The 20,918-nt window shown below is 39.0% G+C and overlaps 1 protein-coding gene across 2 annotated transcripts in view; it reads right to left on the bottom strand.

The window, feature by feature from the left end:
- Positions 1-7,731: 7,731 nt before the first annotated feature.
- ADORA2B (adenosine A2b receptor) overlaps positions 7,732-20,918 on the bottom strand; it is a 111,649-nt gene continuing 98,462 nt past the window's right edge. For both annotated transcript variants that reach the window (XM_077480309.1, XM_077480310.1), the window contains one exon: positions 7,732-15,325. In XM_077480309.1, the coding sequence (XP_077336435.1) occupies positions 14,635-15,325 (691 nt within the window). In that variant the 3' untranslated portion in view covers positions 7,732-14,634. The remainder of the gene's footprint in view (positions 15,326-20,918) is intronic.

Genomic DNA, 20,918 nt, shown 5'->3' on the forward strand with positions numbered 1-20,918 from the left:
GATGGTGTTCTTGGGGTCAAAGGCAGCATTACTCCTCCAAACATGGAGACTTGAGTTGATGCCAGAGAGCTTGATTTTGGCCTCATCTGACCACAACACTTTCACCCAGTTCTCCTCTGAATCATTCAGATGTTCATTAGCAAACTTCAGACGGCCTGTACATGTGCTTTCTTGAGCAGGGGGACCTTGCGGACACTGCAGGATTTCAGTTCTTCACGGCGTAGTATGTTACCAATTATTTTCTTTGTGACTATGGTCCCAGCTGCCTTGAGATCAATGACATGATTCTCCCGAGTAGTTCTGGGCTGATTTCTCACCGTTCTCATGATCATTGAAACTCCCCGAAGTGAGAGCGACAGTTATTTTGTGTTTCTTCCATTTGCGAATAATTGCACCAAGTGTTGTCACGCTCTTACCCTGTCACCCTCTCAAGCTGCTTGGCGATGGTGTTGTAGCCAATACCAACATTGTGCAGGTCTACAATCTTGTCCCTGACATCCTTAGGCAGCTCTTTGATCTTGGCCATGGTGGAGAGATTGGAATCTGATTGATTGCTTCTGCTGACAGGTGTCTTTTATAAGGTAACAAGCTGAGATTAGGAGCACTTTCTTTAAGAGAGTGCTGCTAATCTCATCTTGTTACCTGTATACCTGCCAGAAATCTTGCTGATTGATAGAGGATCAAATACTTATTTGACTCATTAAAATGTAAATCGATGCATAACTTTTGAAATGCATTTTCCTGGCTATTTTTGTTGTTTTTCTGTCTCTCACTGTTAAAATAAACCAAACATTAAAATTATAGACTGATCATGTCTTTGTCAGTGGGCAAATGTCCAAAATCAGCAAGGGATCAAATACTTTTTTCCCTCGCTGTATCATTACTGTTTGCTCTATTAAGTAAACTCTGTATGTGTGCTGTTTTTGTAGGAAAAAAAAATGGCCTAGAGCTGGTGTAGCTACAACCAGTGTTATCAATGTTTTCAGAAGGAAAAACTGATGAGCACTTGGACTGATAGAGAAACAGTAGCAACTACTCCTAGAAATAACATAGGGCAATTTTCAGTAAAACAGAACACACATTAGGCTAGGTTGCCTTCATCAACAAGACCTGAACTGAGCTATAAAAAGACAATATTCCTTACTGTTGTGAGCATTCACTGATAAAGTGTGTGCTGGGAAAAATAAACACTAAACATGCTGTACATAAACTCAAAGTAGCCAAGTAGTCAACCTTGCCTGGGTGGTCCATTGCTGGACTACGGAAACCCCCTCCTTTGTTATGGTGATGAGGGGACGGTGTCTTTGGTGGTCCAGTTAAAGAGAACTGCACAAGACTGGCAACCCTGGTGCAATTTCAGTGTTCCATAGGCACTGTGTTGTTAGCTCATTACAGGAAGTTAGCTCACTGGATGTTTGCCAGGATCTAGGTTTTTTTTCTGTACTTTCAGTATTTTTAAACAGACAAAACACTTATTGCAAAGATGTGCTGCATATGTTTTTTTTTTTTTTGCCCAGAAATATACTTTCATTTCAACCAGTAAAAGATGCTTAACCACACTGAAGCTAAAGAGTATATATTGTGAAGAAGTTATTGTATAGGGTAATTGTATGGTCATAGTTTGAAATTTAACAGATTTCCCGAAAAGTATGTAGTATAATGATATATTTGTTAGCGTGTGTAAGTGAATATACACACCAGGCTTGTTTAATGTATTAAAGCAACGCTGCGCCAAGAAACTTTACAACCAATCAGATATAATTTATTAGTGGATTGGAGTGGGCTGACTAAACAAATAAAATCTGAGTTCTGATTGATCACTAAAGATCACTGCACTGTGCTGCTGTTCATTCTTGTACATTGATGCAATTGTTTGTGCATATATCACTGTATACTGGTATACAACTGCATCCTGTCATTTCTTTCTATAGGCGGCTGTATGCATCAGTTGAGACTCCCAGGGAAGATTTAAAGGGGTTGTAAAGGTACATTTTTTATTTTCTACATAGGTTCATTTAAGCTAGTGCATTGTTGGTTCACTTATCTTTTCCTTCGATTTCCCTTCTAAATGTTTTTTTTCTTTGTTTTCTTTGTCTGAATTTCTCACTTCCTGTTCCTCCTCAGTAAGCTGTTCTGGCTGACTAACCACCAGCTCGGATGATGGTGAGAAGTTTACTGAGGAGAAACAGGAAGTGAGATATTCAGACAAAGCAAAAAAACATTTAGAAGGGAAATCAAAGGAAAAGGTAAGTGAACCAACAATGCACTAGCTTAAAGGAAACTATGTAGAAAATAAAAAAATTACCTTTACAACCCCTTTAAGCAGATTCTGTAAGCTCTTGCATGCTGTACGACCCCTTGCAGCCATGTGCTCACTGTATGTCTCAGTGCACAATACACCTTAGGTAGAGTATTTAACCACTTGCAGACCGGACCATTTTGCTGGTCAAAGACCAGACCACTTTTTGCGATTCGGCACTGCGTCGCTTTAACTGACAATTGCGCGGTCGTGCGACGTGGCTCCCAAACAAAATTGACGTTCTTTTTTTCCCACAAATAGAGCTTTCTTTTGGTGGTATTTGATCACCCTTGCGGTTTTTATTTTTTGCACTATAAACAAAAATAGAGTGACAATTTTGAAAAAAACGCATTATTTTTTACTTTTTGTTATAATAAATATCCCCCAAAAATATATAAAAAAAATGTTTTTCCCTCAGTTTAGGCCGATACGTATTCTTCTACATATTTTTGGTAAAAAAATCGCAATAAGCGATTATTGATTGGTTTGCGCAAAAGTTATAGCGTTTACAAAATAGGGATAGTTTTATAGCATTTTTATTAATAATTTTTTATTATTTTTTTTTTTACTACTAATGGCGGCGATCAGCGATTTTTATTGTGATTGCGACATTGTGGGGGACCCATCGGACATTTTTGACACATTTTTGGGACCATTGTCATTTATACAGTAATCACTGCTATATAAATGCAGTGATTCCTGTGTAAATGACACTGGCAGTGAAGGGGTTAACCAGTGGGTGGCAGTGTAGGGGTTAAGTGTTCCTAGGGGTGTGTTACTAACTGTGGGGGGGTTGGGCTTTCATTTAGTGAACACTGATCTCTGCTCCAATCACATGGAGCAGAGATCAGCGTCACTAGTTGCTAGGCAGAATGGAGAAATGCTGTTTACTGGGCATTTCCTCCATTCGGCCGCTCCGTGAGACGATCGCGGGGATGCCCGCGGCGATCGAGTCCGCGGGTCCCGTGACCGGACTCACGGGGGTCCCGACCAGCGCGGGAGTGCGCCGCCGGCGGCGCGCTCCCGATGGCAGGGCGGCATTGAATATTGGACGTACCTGTACGCCAATATGCCTGTCCGTGCCATTCTGTCGACGTACATCGTCGTGCGCTGGTCGGGAAGTGGTTAAATAAAGGATTTAATTATAATATATTGAAACCCAATCACTAAAATCTCTTATAAACCTTCTAACATGGTAATTACGTTAATTTGTATGTTCTCCCTGTGCCTGCGTGGGTTTCCTCTGAGTACTCCGGTTTCCTTCCTCACTCCAAAGACATACTGGTCGGTTAATTGGCTCCTGTCTAAAATTGGCCCTAGTATGTGTATATATGGATGTGAGTTAGGGACCGTAGATTGTAAGATCCTTGAGGGCAGGGACTGATATGAATGTACAATCTATATGTAAAGCTCTGCGTAAATTGACGGTGTTATATAAGTACAAATAAATAAATAAAATAAATACATTTTCAATGTCTTAACTTCTAGATTTAAAATAATAATTTGCATTCCTGCCACAAGATCTTTACTTTCTGTTGTAGCGTGACAACACTCCATCCCTGTCTCCCAATTGTGTTCCTGCATTTTTATCCTGTCACTCAAGCTTCTGATGGAGACTAAAATTTGCTTTTAACCAGCTTGGCATAGGAAGCCTACCCTGAAAAATTCCATGTAGCCATCACTGGGGTGCATGTATGTAAACAAGTGGCTGCGAAGGTGCTGCAGAAGATCAGCAGCACAGGAGATGCAACAAAAGATAAAAAAGGGTAAAAACAAGTATTTTATTTAAAAAAAAAAAAATTATTATGATACACAGTGCTTTAGCAAACAATGTAATTCAGTTAGGGTTTACATTTTAAGTGTTAAGACTGGTGGCCAATATTTCACTCATACAAATTCATTCATTTCATATGCATCATGTGGTAATCTGTAGTGTATTTTATAAATGGACATTTACCAATATGTGTAATAGTTAAACAATAATAAAAAAAATAGTAGTCATTAGCAATCACATTTTCTTTGGTGTTTTACTATGTTTTTATACTTGCCATTTTTACTTGTTTGGGGGAATGTATGCACCAAGCCATGATGGTTACCTGTTCTCTTGACAGGATGTTACAAGTAGCATCTATTGCTACACGCATATCCACATATTAAAATTCTAAGTATTTACAAAAAAATAAACTCTGAAATACTTATCATGTGGAGAATCTTGCCCTAAAGTTGCAAGGCAGCTGGTCATATGGGCAAATTTAAAGGCAATCAAATTTAATGATTAAATTATTAATTCCCCCTTTTCTAAAAAAAAATAAAATAAATGCACATCTTTTGCATGTAAAATGTGCATTTACTGTATTATTTTTTTTACTTGGGAGCCTGCAGTCAGATCGCGGTTGCCATGCAGGACTCCTATAGAATTCTCAATGTATCTGTCTGTTCGTACATTGTAAGGGCAGGCAGATGCACACTACAAGAAGAGACAATGAACTGCCAGAGTGCTCAAAAGTGCTGCTATGGTAGTTCATTGAGAACTACAAGCCAATAGCTGGAGAAGGGATCTCACCGCTCCAGGAGCACACATGCAGGCTGTAAACTGTCTCTTCGGCTGGGAAGCCACAGGTGCTGGCTATTACCACTAGCAACAGACGAAAAACAAGCTCTGGACTGCCACACTCTTCAGAAGACCACTTTCTTTTATAGGAAAATCACATCACAGCTCAAAAAACACAGCGAACAAGGAAAAATTGCTGACGTTTCGCACTAACTGTAGTGCTTATTCATGACTATGAATAAGCACTATGGCTATGAATAAGCACTACAGCTAGTGCAAAACGTCAGCAATTTTTTCTTATTCGCTGTGTTTGTTGAACTGTGATGTGATTTTCCAATAAAAGAAAGTGGTCTTCTGAAGAGTGCGGCAGTCCAGAGCTTGTTTTTCGTCTAAAAGCAAATAGCTACAAAGGCTGTCTGTACTTGTAGTCTCTCATTCACAGAACTCTGTGAATGAATGATGCAGCAGAGCCCCACACGGACACGTTGTTTTCAAACAGTAATAGTGGGCGTCTGGAGAAAATACCCATTCGTTGTCACTGGGGGGGGGGGAGGCTGCAGCTGCTGGAACATGTTACATGTTCCACCCTAAATATGGGTGGAACATGTAACATGTTCCAGGAGGTGAACTTATCCCTTAAGGCTCCATTTACATTAGCTCGTCTCCAAAGTCTCATAGTTTCCAGTGCGGCTTTGTATGCATAAGAGATAGACATTTTTTTTGCAGAACATCACCAAAGTGCATCATTCAAAAAACAGGTTTGTCCTTATCAAGACTGAAAGGAACCAGAGGATCAAATGAGTGACACAGCATACAATGCAGAGAAAAGTAGAAAAAATATTACATTTATTAATGAGTTAAAAAATGTATTAAACTCCCCACTGGGAGGTGGTAGTTGAGACACAAAAACATGACATATATCCAAAGGGCACTGCATCAAATAGTCTCTGGATGTGGCAACACACAGCACAAGACAATAAACAAAAAAACACTACAAATTAAAAACACATAAACAATCATCCAGACCCCAGAAATCTATGCGTGGATGTCCATGCCACGACTATTGTGTGGTTTAAAAATGTATTTTATAAATAATGTGGAAAATATAGCATGGGCATCTGTGGAGAGGTACCTGGAAGGCTCAAGCCCACAAGGTACTGATGGAAAGAGGGGGAGGGGATAGATTGATGAACAGCCTGAGAAGTCAACTGGCTGTGGTTGAAAAAAAACACAAGATAATGGTGTCGGTATATGGTAGAAGGTAATAGATGAAAAAAATTGATATTTCAACAAGGAAACAGTTGCTGTGATGTTAATGATTTGGATATGCAGTCCAGAATCATCCCTGATGGATGGCTATACAGATTCGTCTGGACAAAGCTACGTGATTCACATTGATACGCATTGATGTCATCAGCATCATGTGATGCCTCTCCTTTCCACTGTATCCTGGAAGTGAGCCTACGGAGAGTTAGGGAGGTCGGATAGCATGATAGCTGTAACACAGCATGAAGATCATGGAATATTGGAAGGGACCCATGTGCTGTTTAGCGCCTATACCGAGGGACAGCTGCAGGACTTGTGGATAAAACATACAAGATAATTTCTTGAAGCTGACCTACCGTGGAGAACACCACTACAGAAGGGTATCATATGGCTGGCCCCTATATTCAATACTGCCTGAAATATCATGCTGGGTATGGGAAAACAACAAGTGCTGATTACCCTGATCTGTGAATGTAACATACCAGTTAAGGACTATAATTCAGGTTATGCCACTTCTGATGGATGAAAACCAGGATGCAGCAACAACATAGTCTGCCTTAAGTCTTTAATTGTAATGTGTTTGACGGTCATTTTGGTCTCAATCCCCTGGTTCTCATAGGGGTATAGTCCCAAGTACATATATACAGGACAATTTACAGCCATCCATCAGGGATGTTTCTGGACTGCATATCCAAACCATTAATATCACTGCAACTGTTTCCTCCTTGAAATATTAATTTTTCCATCCATTACCTTCTACCATATACTGACACCATTATCTTGTGTTTTTTTAAATCACAGCCAGTTGACTTCTCAGGCTGTTCATCAATCTTTCCCCTCCCGCTCTTTACATCAATGCCTCATGGGCTCCAGCCTTTGAGGGACCTCTGCACAGATGCCCATGCCATATTTTCTACGTTATTTATAAAATACATTTTTAGACCACGCAATAGTCATTTCATGGACATCCACGCATTGATTTCTGGCATCCGGGCGATTGTTTATGTGTTTTATTCGTAGTATTTTTTTGTTTATTGTCTTGTGCTGTGTGTTGCCACATCCGGAGACTATTTGACGCAGTGACCTTTGGAAATATGTAATGTTTTTGTGTCTCAACTCCCACTGGGGAGTTTATTGAATTTTTTAACTCATTAATAAATGTATTATTTTTCTACTTATCCCTACCTTGTATGCTATGTCACTCATTTGGTCCTCTGGTTACTTTCAGTCTTGATAAGGACAAACCTGTTTTTGTGTATATGTGTGTGTGTATATATATAATATATATATGCAGTATTTTTTTACTAGAGTGACGCTACCTACACTTGGTAAACAATGTTTTGAGGATATTATAGTGTGCTATCACACATCACATAATTGCAGGCCTTTTTCTTCCTTTTTTTTGGTTTGCAAAGTGCATCATTCACCTGTTTAACCATTTTCTCACCTGTAGAACTCTATCAGTCTTTTATAATAGACAGGGCAGCAACCTATACCAGCCAATCAGAGCTGACATTACATAACTGATACACTGCAAGATTGAATCTAACTGGTTGCTATGTGTACTACAAACTTGTTTCTTGAGTATTTTATTAACCAAGCCTAAATACATAAGTAGAGGAAAATACACTTTAATAAATAAGGCGACCAGGTTTCTAAGCATTCATACTATAGCTTTGTACATCATTCAGACAACAGTATATATTTAGTAAAGGTTCTTGTCTTCTCCTGTCATATATACAATTACATTGTTAGTGCTTATAATTGTACATAAAAGATAAAAAGCCTAATATCGATATGTTGGAACTGTCCACAGAGTATTACACCAGATTGTTCAGCCTAAGAACATCAATTCAAGGCAAGTTGGCTTTTTTTCCTTCAGTAAAATCTTCTTGATCTGAGGCATCATATATCAAAAGTTCAATATCAATGCTTTTAGTGTGTGCAAAACATTAATGACAAGAACATCAAGAACAGTTAAGAAATGTTGTCTTGTGCTGAATAGTTCCAGAATGTCCACTGTTATCACATTTATTTATTTTTGCTCAACTTTTTGAAAGTATTCAACCCTTATGTTAACTCTGTTGTTAAAATCTATTTTCAAAATAAAGGGTTCCTCACAAAGAAAAGATTTAATATCCACCCAGTTTGCCCTTCTGCCTGTACCTTTTGGGAATTCCAGTTTCCTGGTCCCCTGCCACACTCAATGGTTTAATCTTCCATCTTCTATGTCACTACTGTAAGGATTGACAGGAAGGACCACAGCATGTGGTAGGGGGACCAGAAAACTGCCAGTCCTGGAAAAGTCAAGTCCAGAAGGATCTTCAGCCTGCACATGCAGAGATCTAAAACCAGGGCAATAGGAGAGGTGAACAATTCATGTCTTCTTTGCATGGATCTCTTTGTTGTAAGTGCTGATTTTTAACAACAGTCTCTTAAAGCATCAAATGGGCCCTTTACATTGTGCAACAAAGGCTACTGCAGCCTGTTTACAAAGTATGGACCCCTGACAACGGGTCATTATATTCTAATAGAGATCACATTACAAGGGTTATGATTGACATCTCTGTGCAGGAACAATTACGCAAAAACATACAGTGGATGAAGCATTTTTTTCCAATTTTTTTTTCTTATTTACATTTTATGTAAAATAAAGTTATATTTAAAAATCAACTTGACACATATATAGCTTGTATATTTCCAGGGAATGTACATAACTAAAACCAACATATCCTTTATAAATATTGTAAAATTCTGCATTTTTTTTCCATTAAAGTGCAAAACAGTACAGTATTAAAAAAAAAAAAAATCACAGTATTCAAATAAAGATATATTATCAAAAAGTTAACAGTAGAAGATGTGAAATGTGTTGTATGGATTTAGACTGGTAGATGTGATACAATCTCTTGTGCCCTTTTTTGTGTTTCCACATGGCAATCCATAAAAATCCTACTGCTAAGGAAAGGTAGCTTTGGTGTGTTTCATTTAAACAATGTTTAATTGAACAATACCAAAATAGGTAAGGCTTAGTATTTTGTAATATGCATAGCTGAATAACTTGGACAATGCCACAGACTATCAGAAGCAGGGAACAGCAATTTTGTGGATTGCAGATCTCATGTGAGATAGTGGAGTAATTTCTCAAGTTTTACACAATCAGGGAAGTAAAACAAAGGTAGTTTCACCTGAATCTGGCATTACTTGTAAAGCATGGAATTGGATTGTGGAATAATGATCTTATTTTACAGGTATAGTTCTCCTTTAAGGGACCTCTAAACATAAAGTAAAGGCTGCTCTTTTTACAAAAGATATACCCTCCTTTATGCTGTGATGATGTCAGTATGCTATTGGCTAAAATACATCCATAGACTTGGCAACTTTCAAGCATATTAGGCTGCTTTAAAGTCTTCTATGAGCCATCCACATGTGACTAAAATGGGCTTCCTAGTTGCTTTATGATGAGATGGTATACAGGTGCTTCATCTGCTTTCTGCCCATTCTGGAATCTCTAATTGATACCATTATTAGAGGTCTAAGGCTGCTTTCACACTGGGGCGGTATTCAGGCATTACAGCGCTAAAAATAGCGCCTGAAAAAAACCGGCCCCTTTCACTCCAGTGTGAAAGCCGGAGGGCTTTCACACTGGAGCGATGCGCTGGCAGGACGGTGAAAAAAGTCCTGCTAGCCGCATCTTTGGAGCGGTGAAGGAGCGGTGTTTTCACCGCTCCTAAACCGCTCCTACCCATTGAAATCAATGGGACACCGCGGCAATACCGCCGGCAAAGCGCCGCTGCAGCGGCCCTTTGCGGGCGGGTTTAACCCTTTTTCGGCCGCTAGCGGGGGTTAAAACCACCCCGCTAGCGCCCGCAGACCGCCGCTAAAACGACGGTAAAGCACCGCTAAAAATAGCGGCACTTTACCGCCGACGCCGCTCCCGCCCCAGTGTGAAAGCAGCCTAAATGTCTCATATTCACAAGCTAGGTCCCTAGGTCCAGTGTAATTTAGAGAGCCACTGATACTTTTTAAGGTGTGCTGGCACATTACCAAAACTAGCTATGAATGGCCTAAACTGGAAATAAACTTTTTTTTTTCCTGAGTGTACTGTTTTGGCACAACTCTACGCTGGGACAAGGTAACCCTCATGCACACACACAGGAGTTACATCATCCTGACCCAGCCAACAAAGATGGCCAAAGACTCTGAAACCAGCAGAAGACCAAGTGAAAATTAATGCATTAGTGATAGAGGGCAGCACAGACATCACAACGCTGGTGGAGATTGTTTTGCTAGGTTAGTGTGCCACAATGTGCAAATATGTCGTGTATACTTGCATTTTAAAGCAAAAATCTCCTGGAGTGCCTTCTTTTTTTTTTTTTTTTTTTTTTTTTACATTGTGCCACAATGTGCAAATATGCCATGCATACTTGCATTTTAAAGCAAAAAGCTCCTGGAGTGTATATTTTTTTATTTTTTTTACATTTTTCTGATGCTTTACTTTTGCTGTGAATTATGATAATTGTATAGATTTACCTTGTAACTACAGGGTCCTGTTATTTAAACAGGGTTTACTAATCCTCAGGAGTTAGCAGATTCTGCATACGTAATGAGAAAGTTGGCAGGGCAGTAACTCTCCATCTTCAGGTTACCTCTGATCCCTGACACTCAACCTGAAGTCATGAGAATGCTACACATCACATGTATAGACCATCCTCAAAAACCATCATTGATCCAGGAAGATGTTGAAGACAAGATCTTCCCTGAATCACCACACTCTGACAATTTTTACCCAAAATGTGGGTTTAAAGGCTAATTCCACCTTTTGAACAAAAATAATAAATGTACCCTCAAAATAGATCACAACTTGAGCATTTAATACTTTAATGCATTAAAACCTGCAAAGCATTGCAACTGCAATCAGTGGATCATGGCTGCAATGCACAGGCTTCTGTAGACCATTCTTTCAGCCACAGGTCTGTACCGCTCAAATTATGGAGCTAGAGGAAATCTCTATGGACTACAAGTGCGATGACGTCACTGCACTCATGCTCAATTCAGATTTAGGAGTCCTTCTGCTGGGGTGCTTGCTTCATGTTAAGGACTTCTACGATTACTGGCAGAGTTGAGCTCCTGAGCAGAACCGACACCTGTAAGTCAGGAACAGGAGTCATTTGAGGATTGGGAATAGTGTCACTTTCTGCTTCAACCAAATCTGATGTGTCAGGCTAAAAAACAAACAAAAAAAAACCAGCCTAAATAAGGAAGTAAAGATAGATCTTCCATAATGAAGTTCAAAGTCCGCATAGGACCATTTGTGACTAGTTCTCCTTAGGTTAGCAAGCCAAATGTAAAGATAAGAAACTAGAAAAATCATAGGCAGCTGGCCAGTATGAAAATCTGTGATGTTTCACAGAGCAACAATTCCCTAGGATTGTAAAACTGGATCTGTCACTGGAAATAAGGATTTATTTGTGATAAATAGAGCAAGCACATACACTCATTCTTGTGTGATCGTAGAAACCCGCCAATATTTGACTACTGAAGTGTCAGTGACTTACTAAGCAATGAGGCAAGGATAAGGATGATGATCCGAACATCTGCGCCTTTAAAAAGCAGGTCGGGAATGAAGGCCCTGTAAGGCGACATGCAATAATGCTAGCAACACATTATAAATAATCTCTCAAATCTGATTGGTTGCTATGTGTTCCTATACTCTTTGTTCTGTTCTCTTTAATCTACCTTTTGATAATGGCAGCCTGTATTTTATGTCTCCTTCCCTTTAAGAACTTTTACAGTACAGCTTCATCCATTTTCTTTATATAGTGTAACTGGTGAATGGTCAGTTTTCAAAAATGGGTAGCCCTTCACCAAAGCAGTGAACCTCAGATTGTCGTTAACACAAATTTACAAGAGACTTAACCAGACAAAGGTTTTCAACCCAGTGACCTGCTCTGTGTTTTGTACATCATTTACAAGATTTCCTTCTGCAACACAGAAATAGTACAAATATATAAATATAGATCTATTTACAGCAAATTGTAGACTTTGCTCTTGGATTCTTAGGAGTTGTGCTTTTCCCCTTGGACCTTGTCTCAGCATTGCCTTTTTTTGGTTCCAGTCTAATTTGAGCCTTCACTGTTCCTAGACTCAAACCCTTGAAAGGCAATGCAGGACAAAGCCAGCAAATTCTGTTCCCTGCTCCAGTCATTGTAAAGTAAGAGTTAAAAATCAGATTATATGGATGGAGTAAGATGTCCATCCTTACATGGGGTTGTCTCTGATGTTTTCTTATTCACTGAACGCAGGAAGAATTCTGTAGTATCCCATTGAGCAGGGTAAGGCTGGCAATCCACAGTTGTAACATAAATGTGGTAATATTAAGTCCTGGGCTGAATTATAGAAGTACAAAAACTTTACTTTTGGAAATCGTGTATTGCCTGTTTTGTTCCTTTATGCTTGAAATAGACTCCTAAATTACCCACTGTGTTAAATGGAAAATCTTTCCATTTGTCTAAACCAGAGGTCTCCAAACTTTTTAAACAAAGGGCTAGTTTACTGTCCTTCAGACTTCAGGAGGGCCAGAGTGTGGCAAGTGAGAGTAGAAAATGCACCAGCATTAGGCTTGGTGATCAGTGGGAGTAAAAAAAATTACATAATGCCTGTGGTTAGTAAGAGGAGGAAGGATGCCTCAAAATTGGTATTAGTTGTACGAACAGTCCCCTATTGTTGGTGTCAGTGGAAGGAATTATGCCCCATCATTGGTGTCAGTGGGAGGAATGATGCCTCGTTGGTTTGAGGGGAGAAATAGTGCCTAGTGCCAATGAGAGCAATCGTACCTCTTATCAGTGAGAGAAAACTGTGCACCAAGGGCCACATTCAAGCAAGCAAAGGGCCGCATTTGGACTACTGGCCACAGTTTGAAGGCCACTGGTCTAAATGGATGACATGCATACATTACGTGGAGATGCCATATTTGCTGGGGAAATTTTAAAGAAAATCTGTACTGAGAGAAATATGTAGGCTTATTCACAGGTCAAGGAGATGTATGCTGATTTTTCCTCATTCTATGAAAGAGGTTCAACACGACAACTGGCATCTAGTATTTTAGGAAGGTAAGCTCTATATTTCTCTCAAACAGCTTTATTTAAGAAGGAAATCTTACCAATGTGTTTTGAGGGGCTGTCACTCCTACGTAGGCAAGTCTGGTGTCTGAACATTGGCTGCATGCAAACACAGAGTCTGCACCATTAAAGAATATAGTCACAGATAATAAAAGCACATTTTCATTGAGAACTACAAGCTGCTTGCCATGGTGGCAGATAGGGCTTGTAGTTCATTCATTGACAGATTGCTGTAAATTAACAATTTGGGGCTGTGTGGGAGGAACCCCTGCCCACTGTCACAATGGGGGATCAGGAGGGTGCAGGGTTGCTGCTTTAGCAACATGTGCAAGTTATACCCTGAATATAGGTTTAACATGTAACTAAAGATGAACTTTGCTTTTAAAAAACTCTGCAGTGACAGCTCCCATGTAGATATTGTGAGAGGTTCTATTTAATACCAATAAATCAGGTAACCTTCATCAAATGCAGGATATGGATGTTTATTGTCAATTACATGAAGTGTTGTGCGCTCTGCACAGACCATTTTGCAGCCATGTGGTAGCTTAATTAAAAGAACCTGGCAATAATATCTGATCTATTTGATCTTCCCATGGAATATTTCCACTTGGGTACAATGCATGACAATAAATAGGTTCCTATGAAAGAATAAGGGAACAGAATAGGCAATAATACTTTCTCAAAAGCTGACTTTTCACTTAAGTGATTCTAAGTTTGTTAGAAGCTGAGCTTTAACACCATCTAATGTATCCAGATGACGCAATGTCCCCCATGTTTTATACCCTCTTTTATCTTTACATATACTATGACTGTATGCATAAGATTACAGATGGATAACTTCAGCATACAGCCTGACATATATGGCAGATAGGACTATATGCATAATCCTAAACAAATAATGGATCTAAATACAGAAATTAACTTTACATTCAAAAACATATATGACATTGGTTATATGATGTATCCTAAAAAATGTAAGTAGCTATGGAAAATTCCTTTCATCATTTCTAAACATGATTTTAATTGCTTAGTCTAAGAATGTTTACCTGTAAAAAAAAAAAAGTGAAAACACCAGTTTAGGGATTATGTGCACAGCCCTCTAAGTAATGTATCTGTTTTTAAATTAAGTTCCTTAACATATTACATGCATCGATGAGTAGGTATCTCATGGCTTCGGTAAAATTTGTAAGACTGTCAACAGTGCAGAGAAGACTGGAAATGTCAGTAATATCTTCATAGTAAAAGTGAAGGTGAACATTTGCTATGAACAAAGTGCAGCAGCAAAGTGGTCAGTCAGGAAACCCTTCATGGTCTCAGAAATAAGTTCTCATAATGTGTCCAGGAAACCAAACTACAGAAGATTCCTTCGCCCAGTTGAAGGCACCAGGGAGTCTATGAAGTCACATAAAAACATTTCCAGCACTTACGCTGCTGATATGTGTTTGTCTGGCATGCCCAATGCTGCCATTAGGAAACTTAGAGAAGTTGTCCTTCTTGCAGAGAAGGTTCTTAGAGATAATCTTACGAAAGGTGTAACGAAAATCTCTTATTTTGTAAGCATATATGATTGGATTGACCACAGAGTTGGCATGAGACAAGATGATGGCTACGTACATGACCCAGCCTGGCTTTCTCTTGTGGAACTCAGGGTCAAAGAGGGTAATGCAGTTCAAGATGTGAATGGGCAACCAGCAAAAAGCAAAGAGACCCACAATGATGGCCAATGACTTGGCTGCATTCACCTCCTTCTGAAGAGTGGTCCTTGAGTTGTCAGCACCGATACATTTCATTTCAATTTGTCTTAGCTGTTTTCGGGCCACCATGAAAATCTTGATGTATATTCCCAGCATGATTAACAATGGAAGTAAAACACACCCAAAAAAATTGAAGTACACCATGTAAGTCATTGTAACCACTTTTTCGAACAAACAGGAAATCGTTCTGTTGCGGCTAGATATAGTTTCATTTGAACCACAGTGTCCTTCCATGCAGTTCCAGCCCATCAGGGGAGTTAAGCCAATGCCAAAGGATAGAATCCAGAAGACAGCAATGATGGTTCTTGCTCTTTTTCCAGTGACCAGGCTCTTGTACCTGCAAGGGAAAAAAGATGTTCATGTTAAAAAGTAAAATGTCTCAAAGTAAAGCAGTAATTTTCATCAATAAATTTAGAAAATATAACCTAGCAGGTTTCAGTAAGGAGGACTAAAAGGAACCAAAATACCTTCTACTGAGCCGGTGTGGTAACCAGTAAAGCTTTCTTAGAACAGAATGTGTCTACATCCTTTATTCCAGCACAATTCCCAAAAATAGGGAAGTATTACTCATTTTAGGACTTGGGAAATTCAAGCAAATCGTTCCTTTATATGCCTGTTGGTTAACAGTACATCAGATTACAGCCTAATATAAGATAACCATTTAATATCCCATTATCCCAAGATGAGAAAAAAACATTTATTTTTGGTATTTGTGATGAAATTACATATGTAGACACCATTTATTTTAAGAAAACTTTGCTGTGCCTCACACCAGTTAATTCAAAGACAGATCTGTCCAGTTTTAATTTCGAGCTAGTCTATAAATTATATATTTTTGTGAGTACACTTTGAATAGCAAACTCCATCTTTTTTGTAGGCTCAAATGCAAAATGTTTGCGTTCACCTTGAGAACAGAGCAGAATATACATGCAGAGATTTATTTATTTTTTCGTTCAACCAGTATTCTGGCCGAAAGCTGGTTTTCTTGCTGGTGGTCAACCAGAAGGCTGATTGACTGTAGGTTCACATCTGTGCAGGTGGTTCCCGTTGCGGGCCTTTACCTGTTCCTGCAGCCGCAACTATCTGCACAAAAAAAACATGCTGGATGCGTGCTGGTGCCGTTAATCCTAATGGCACACTGCTCACATTGGAAATCCCACCCGCACCAGAAACTGCACTGCAATTGCAGTGCCTGTGTAGGCTGCAATTTCTGAAATTCTGCAGGGACCTTTGCCCTGTGTTTCAGGAGGCACGGCAGCTTATTCAAATAAATGGACTGTTGCACCTGTTGAAAATGTGGCTGGCAAAGCTGCATATGTGGGAACCTAGCCTTAATGCTGGTTTTCCAGCACGACAATTTGTCAGAAGCTGGTCTAATGACCAGCTTCTGTTGAACACACAGGGCTACACATGTACCAAAATTCATCTGGTTCCTGCTGAACCAGTGAATTTTGATGCGTGTGTATACCCAGCTTAATTTTAACAATTTAATCGCTACAATCTGTAGATCAACCATCTCAAAAAAGTTTTTCCGTACTGAGGAAACCATATATATTCTGACTGTATCAATGTCAATGCTGTTAGCTGCAGGTCTCAGGCAAGCAATCAGCAGTGTTTCTGATCATGTGATCAAACGGCAGCAAATCACAGTGATCAAATGTGGGCTGGAGGTTTGCTGACAAATGTCTCCAGACGGCAGGTGGCATTTTGTCTCTCTCTATGCACAAAGAGATACATTGTTAGAAATCATGAGAACGTAATTTATTAAAAGTTTATCAAATGAAAGCCTTATATTTCCCTAAGAAAATTAAACATTAGGCAAATTAGTCATTGCCTAGTTTATCAATGCATACTAAAGCTGCTAAATTTGCTCTTTGCATAATAGCTTTATGACCTCTGTTCCTGGGCTGATATTCAGATTTACATTATACATGCAATAAAAAATGTACTTTCCATTTCGTTCATATGCCACTTCCTTGTAACCGGGACAACACTGTTTTGTATACTGTGTACAAAATTGCCATTTTCTTTTCATGTGATTGTTTTGCTGCTTTCAACTGCTTTTTTTTTACAGTAATGGGGCAGCTCATGTGATTATAGCTGGCAAACCCTATATTGAGCTCTCAAGTAGAAGGAAATTAAATAAAGGTGTGTTTTTTTTTTTTAATTTAGAAAACCGAAGCAGGTAAAAAAAAGCTATTAAAGTATAACTTAAGGCAAAACTTTTATTTTAGTTTTGGATAGGGGGTAGAGGGATTAGAATGCCTGTCAGGTTTTTATTGCTGTCTGTGCCCTCGTTAAAGAGATTCACCCTCTCTATTTGTCCTGTTTACCATTATCACTGAAAGCTAAAGTAAAAGAAAATCCCAAAGTTTGGGCTGTCACCAGAAAAGTGGGGAAATCTTCCAATGGGGACACTAGTAGTATGCAGGGGTTTCCTCTCACTTCCTGTTTGGCTATGGGACAGGAAGTGAAGGGAAATCTCTGCAATGGGACACAGATGGCTGAAAAAAAAAATCTGACAGAGGTTATAACATTCCTTTGCTCTATCCAAATAAAAAAAAAGTTTTGCCGACAGTTCTACTTTTTATTAATATACGCTATATTACCAAAAGTATTATGACACCTGCCTTTATTAGTGGAATTAGAGCAGAGACTGCAAGCCAGGCCTTCTCGTCCACATTAGTGCCTGACCTCACAAAGGCACTTCTGGAAGAATGGTCAAACATTCCCACAGACACACTTAAACCTTGTGGACAGACTTCCCAGAAGAGTCGAAGCTGTTATAACTGCAAAGGGTGGGCCAACTCAATATTGAACCCTACGGACTAAAGCCCCATACACACACACACATCAGATTTTCTGCTGAGTTTTTCCTTCAGATTTACCAAAACCATATAATATGAGGTCAAACCTTAGGAGTTTCAATGTGTATGCAATCAGGCAGGCCCTTGCACTACATGGTTTTGGTAAATCTGAAGACAAAATGTGTGTGTATGGGGCTTAAGACTGGGATGCCATTAAAGTTTATGTGTGTGTAAAGGCAGGCGGTGCTATAATTTTGGTAATATATTGTATCTGATGTTGACAGGATTGTTTTTTTTTTTAATCTCAACTAAAATGACAGAATAAAATGCAGAATGTTCACATTTGTGTAAACCTAACACACAGATTTACTTTCTAAACATTCTCATCAGTTTATATTCTATCAGCCGCAACTGCATCACACTTTTCACTTGTCAATATCCAACCAAGGTATGGATCTGCAACCTCTGGGTTTTTCTAAACTAAACTAATCTGTGGTGTGATAAGCAACAGTGTTATTGTAACAAACTAGATTTCACAATGCATTACTAGCCGCAATACTGCCCTGAATTGTCAGCAGTGCCTCTCCATAAAGTCCACTGAACTGAGAACATTTTTATTATATATGGTGCAGGTGACGTCACATACCAAGACAGCCTTTTCACCTCAGTCCAGAAGTGGGGTCAGGTAATAAAGTATGTATTTGTATGGATTATCACGTCTCAGAGAGAAAAAAAATAACAGCAAACCCCTGGCAGAAAATAGAAGGATTGAGGAGATGCTGTGAAAAATCATTTTTATGGCATGGTTGTCCGTCTTTCATTATTAGCCAGTTAATTTCTTGAGTGATTAACATTCAACAGCTTAATGTAAGCTGTTTTCCTTTTGTTCTCTTGTGCGCAAATCAGGTAAAAGATTTATAGAGAATGTGATCAATATAAAGGACATTAATCAGGTGACATTTTTGTTATACCAGTCAATAATTATCCATTCAAACTGAAGACTGCTCTCAATAATGGTCAATTAGTGCAATGATTTCTCCTCGGAGCGATGCTTTGGTGACTTTTGCTACTTTAGCCTTTGCCAGCAAACCATTATTGTTTTGAATAGGTGAATTAACATGCATGCTTGGATTGCCTGAACGAGTATATTGACACTAATGGTTATGGAAGAAGGTGCATCTTCCACCTTATCTACACCTATCATGCACAGAGGACAGAATATGAACATTTTTGCCGTCAGTATTACTGCCAACCGCATGAGTACATCATAGAAGGACTTTAAAGTACAACTGAACTTTCAATTTAAATGAGCTAATTCAATTCTAGGTTCTTTTTTGATGGCTAACCTTTTTAATTTAGGCCCTGTTCAGTAGATATTATTGTTGTTACTTTGCCTCTAGCTTCCTTGTGTAACCACATTGGGGGAGATTTTTTAAAACTAGAGCACTCAGAGTCTGGTGCAACTGTGCATAGCAGCCAATCAGCTTCTAAATTCAGCTTCTTAAATCAAGATTTGGCAATAAAACGTGGAAGCTGATTGGTTTCTATGCAGAGCTGTACCAGATGTTGCATTCTCCAGCTTTAGTAAATAATCACCATTGCATCATTATGCTTTTTTAGCAAAACAATTTTGTATTGTGGTCAATTATGGTCGCTACACTTGTACATAATGTTGTTACTTGATATCTCTTACATGTAAACTGATGAAAAACAATAATGAAGAGTGCATAAGAAACAAAAGGTGTGCTTCAGCCTGAGTAGAAAAGCCTGTTCCTTGGCAGAATGCAGTAGAAAAGGACTTTTAATTTCTGTGTAAAAGCAGTGGTCTCTCAACGGTCCAACACATCCCTGCCAAGTCATACTTACAGCTCCCCCATCTGCAGTGATCTTGAGCACAGAGGACAAGAGTCCTTCCCTATAGCGTGCTGGTAGGGGAAGGGTTTTACTACTCAAGATGTGGCTACTTTGTAAAGAAAGTGTACTATAAAACTTGGTACACCATTTGTTTTGATGCACTTCAAATTTGCTTAGCTGGTTTACTACTTGCCAACTGGGTCAATTCTGAATTTTTTCTCATATATCTAAAAATCTATTTTGTTTTGTTTTTTTGCTAGAAAATTGCTTAGAACCCCCAAAAAACATATTAGCAGAGACCATAGGGAATAAAATGGCAGCCATTGCAATTTTTTATGTCACATGGTATATGCGCAGCAAGTTTTAAAATCCATTTAAAAAAAACAAAAAAAAAACACTTTCATGAATTAAAACAAAACACAATATTTACCCCATTTTTGGTATAATGTGAGGGATGATGTTACGCAGAGTAAATAGATACCTAACTTGTCACACTTTAAAATTACGTGTGTTTGTGAAATGGCGACAAACTACGATAGTTAAAAATCTCCATGGACCATATTTTTTTACAGGTTACCATTGTAGAGTTACAGAGGAATTGGACTAGAATTACTACTCTCGCTCCAACGTTCATGGCGATACCTCACATGTGTGGTTTGAATGCCATTTACATATGCGGGTGCGACCTATGCATGCATTTGGTAAAAAATTAAATAAAAATGTTATTGATTATTTTATTTTTACACTTTCCCTTTAATTCTTATTTATTATTTTTTTATATATAATTTTTAGTCCTATTAGGACATGACAGAGCCTCTTTACAGAGACATCTGGGATCTCTCCTCCCTCTATGCTGGAAAGCCTGAGATCAATAAAAAAAAAATTATATCAGGCTTTCCAGCAAAAAAAATCTGCCAACACCGGAAGTGGTGTCATGATGTCACTTCAGCCTCTGAGGATCATAGAGCTGGCCACAGACCACTTGGTCCCCGACCAGCTCTATGGTAAACTGCCAGTTCCATTATCGCACAGAAGAGACTGGAGAATCACCAGAGGGCGGAGGGGGATGTCCCCTCCCACCGCCTGTAAAAGCAATCAAGTAGCTAAACAGAAGCCATGATGGCTTTTACATTGCAGGGAATTGCAGGCTGATCATCATTCAGATATCTTCACTTCAAGTTCAGGGTGCCATATGATGGCCTACGGCGGGCAAGTTTAAACTGAGAGGTTGTTTAGATTTTAACTATTTAAATAATTGAAGATGAAAAA

Source organism: Lithobates pipiens, unplaced genomic scaffold, assembly GCF_037356315.1.
Source record: "Lithobates pipiens isolate NorthernLeopardFrog02 unplaced genomic scaffold, aLitPip1_a1.2 Scaffold_16, whole genome shotgun sequence".
Lineage (NCBI taxonomy): Eukaryota > Metazoa > Chordata > Amphibia > Anura > Ranidae > Lithobates > Lithobates pipiens.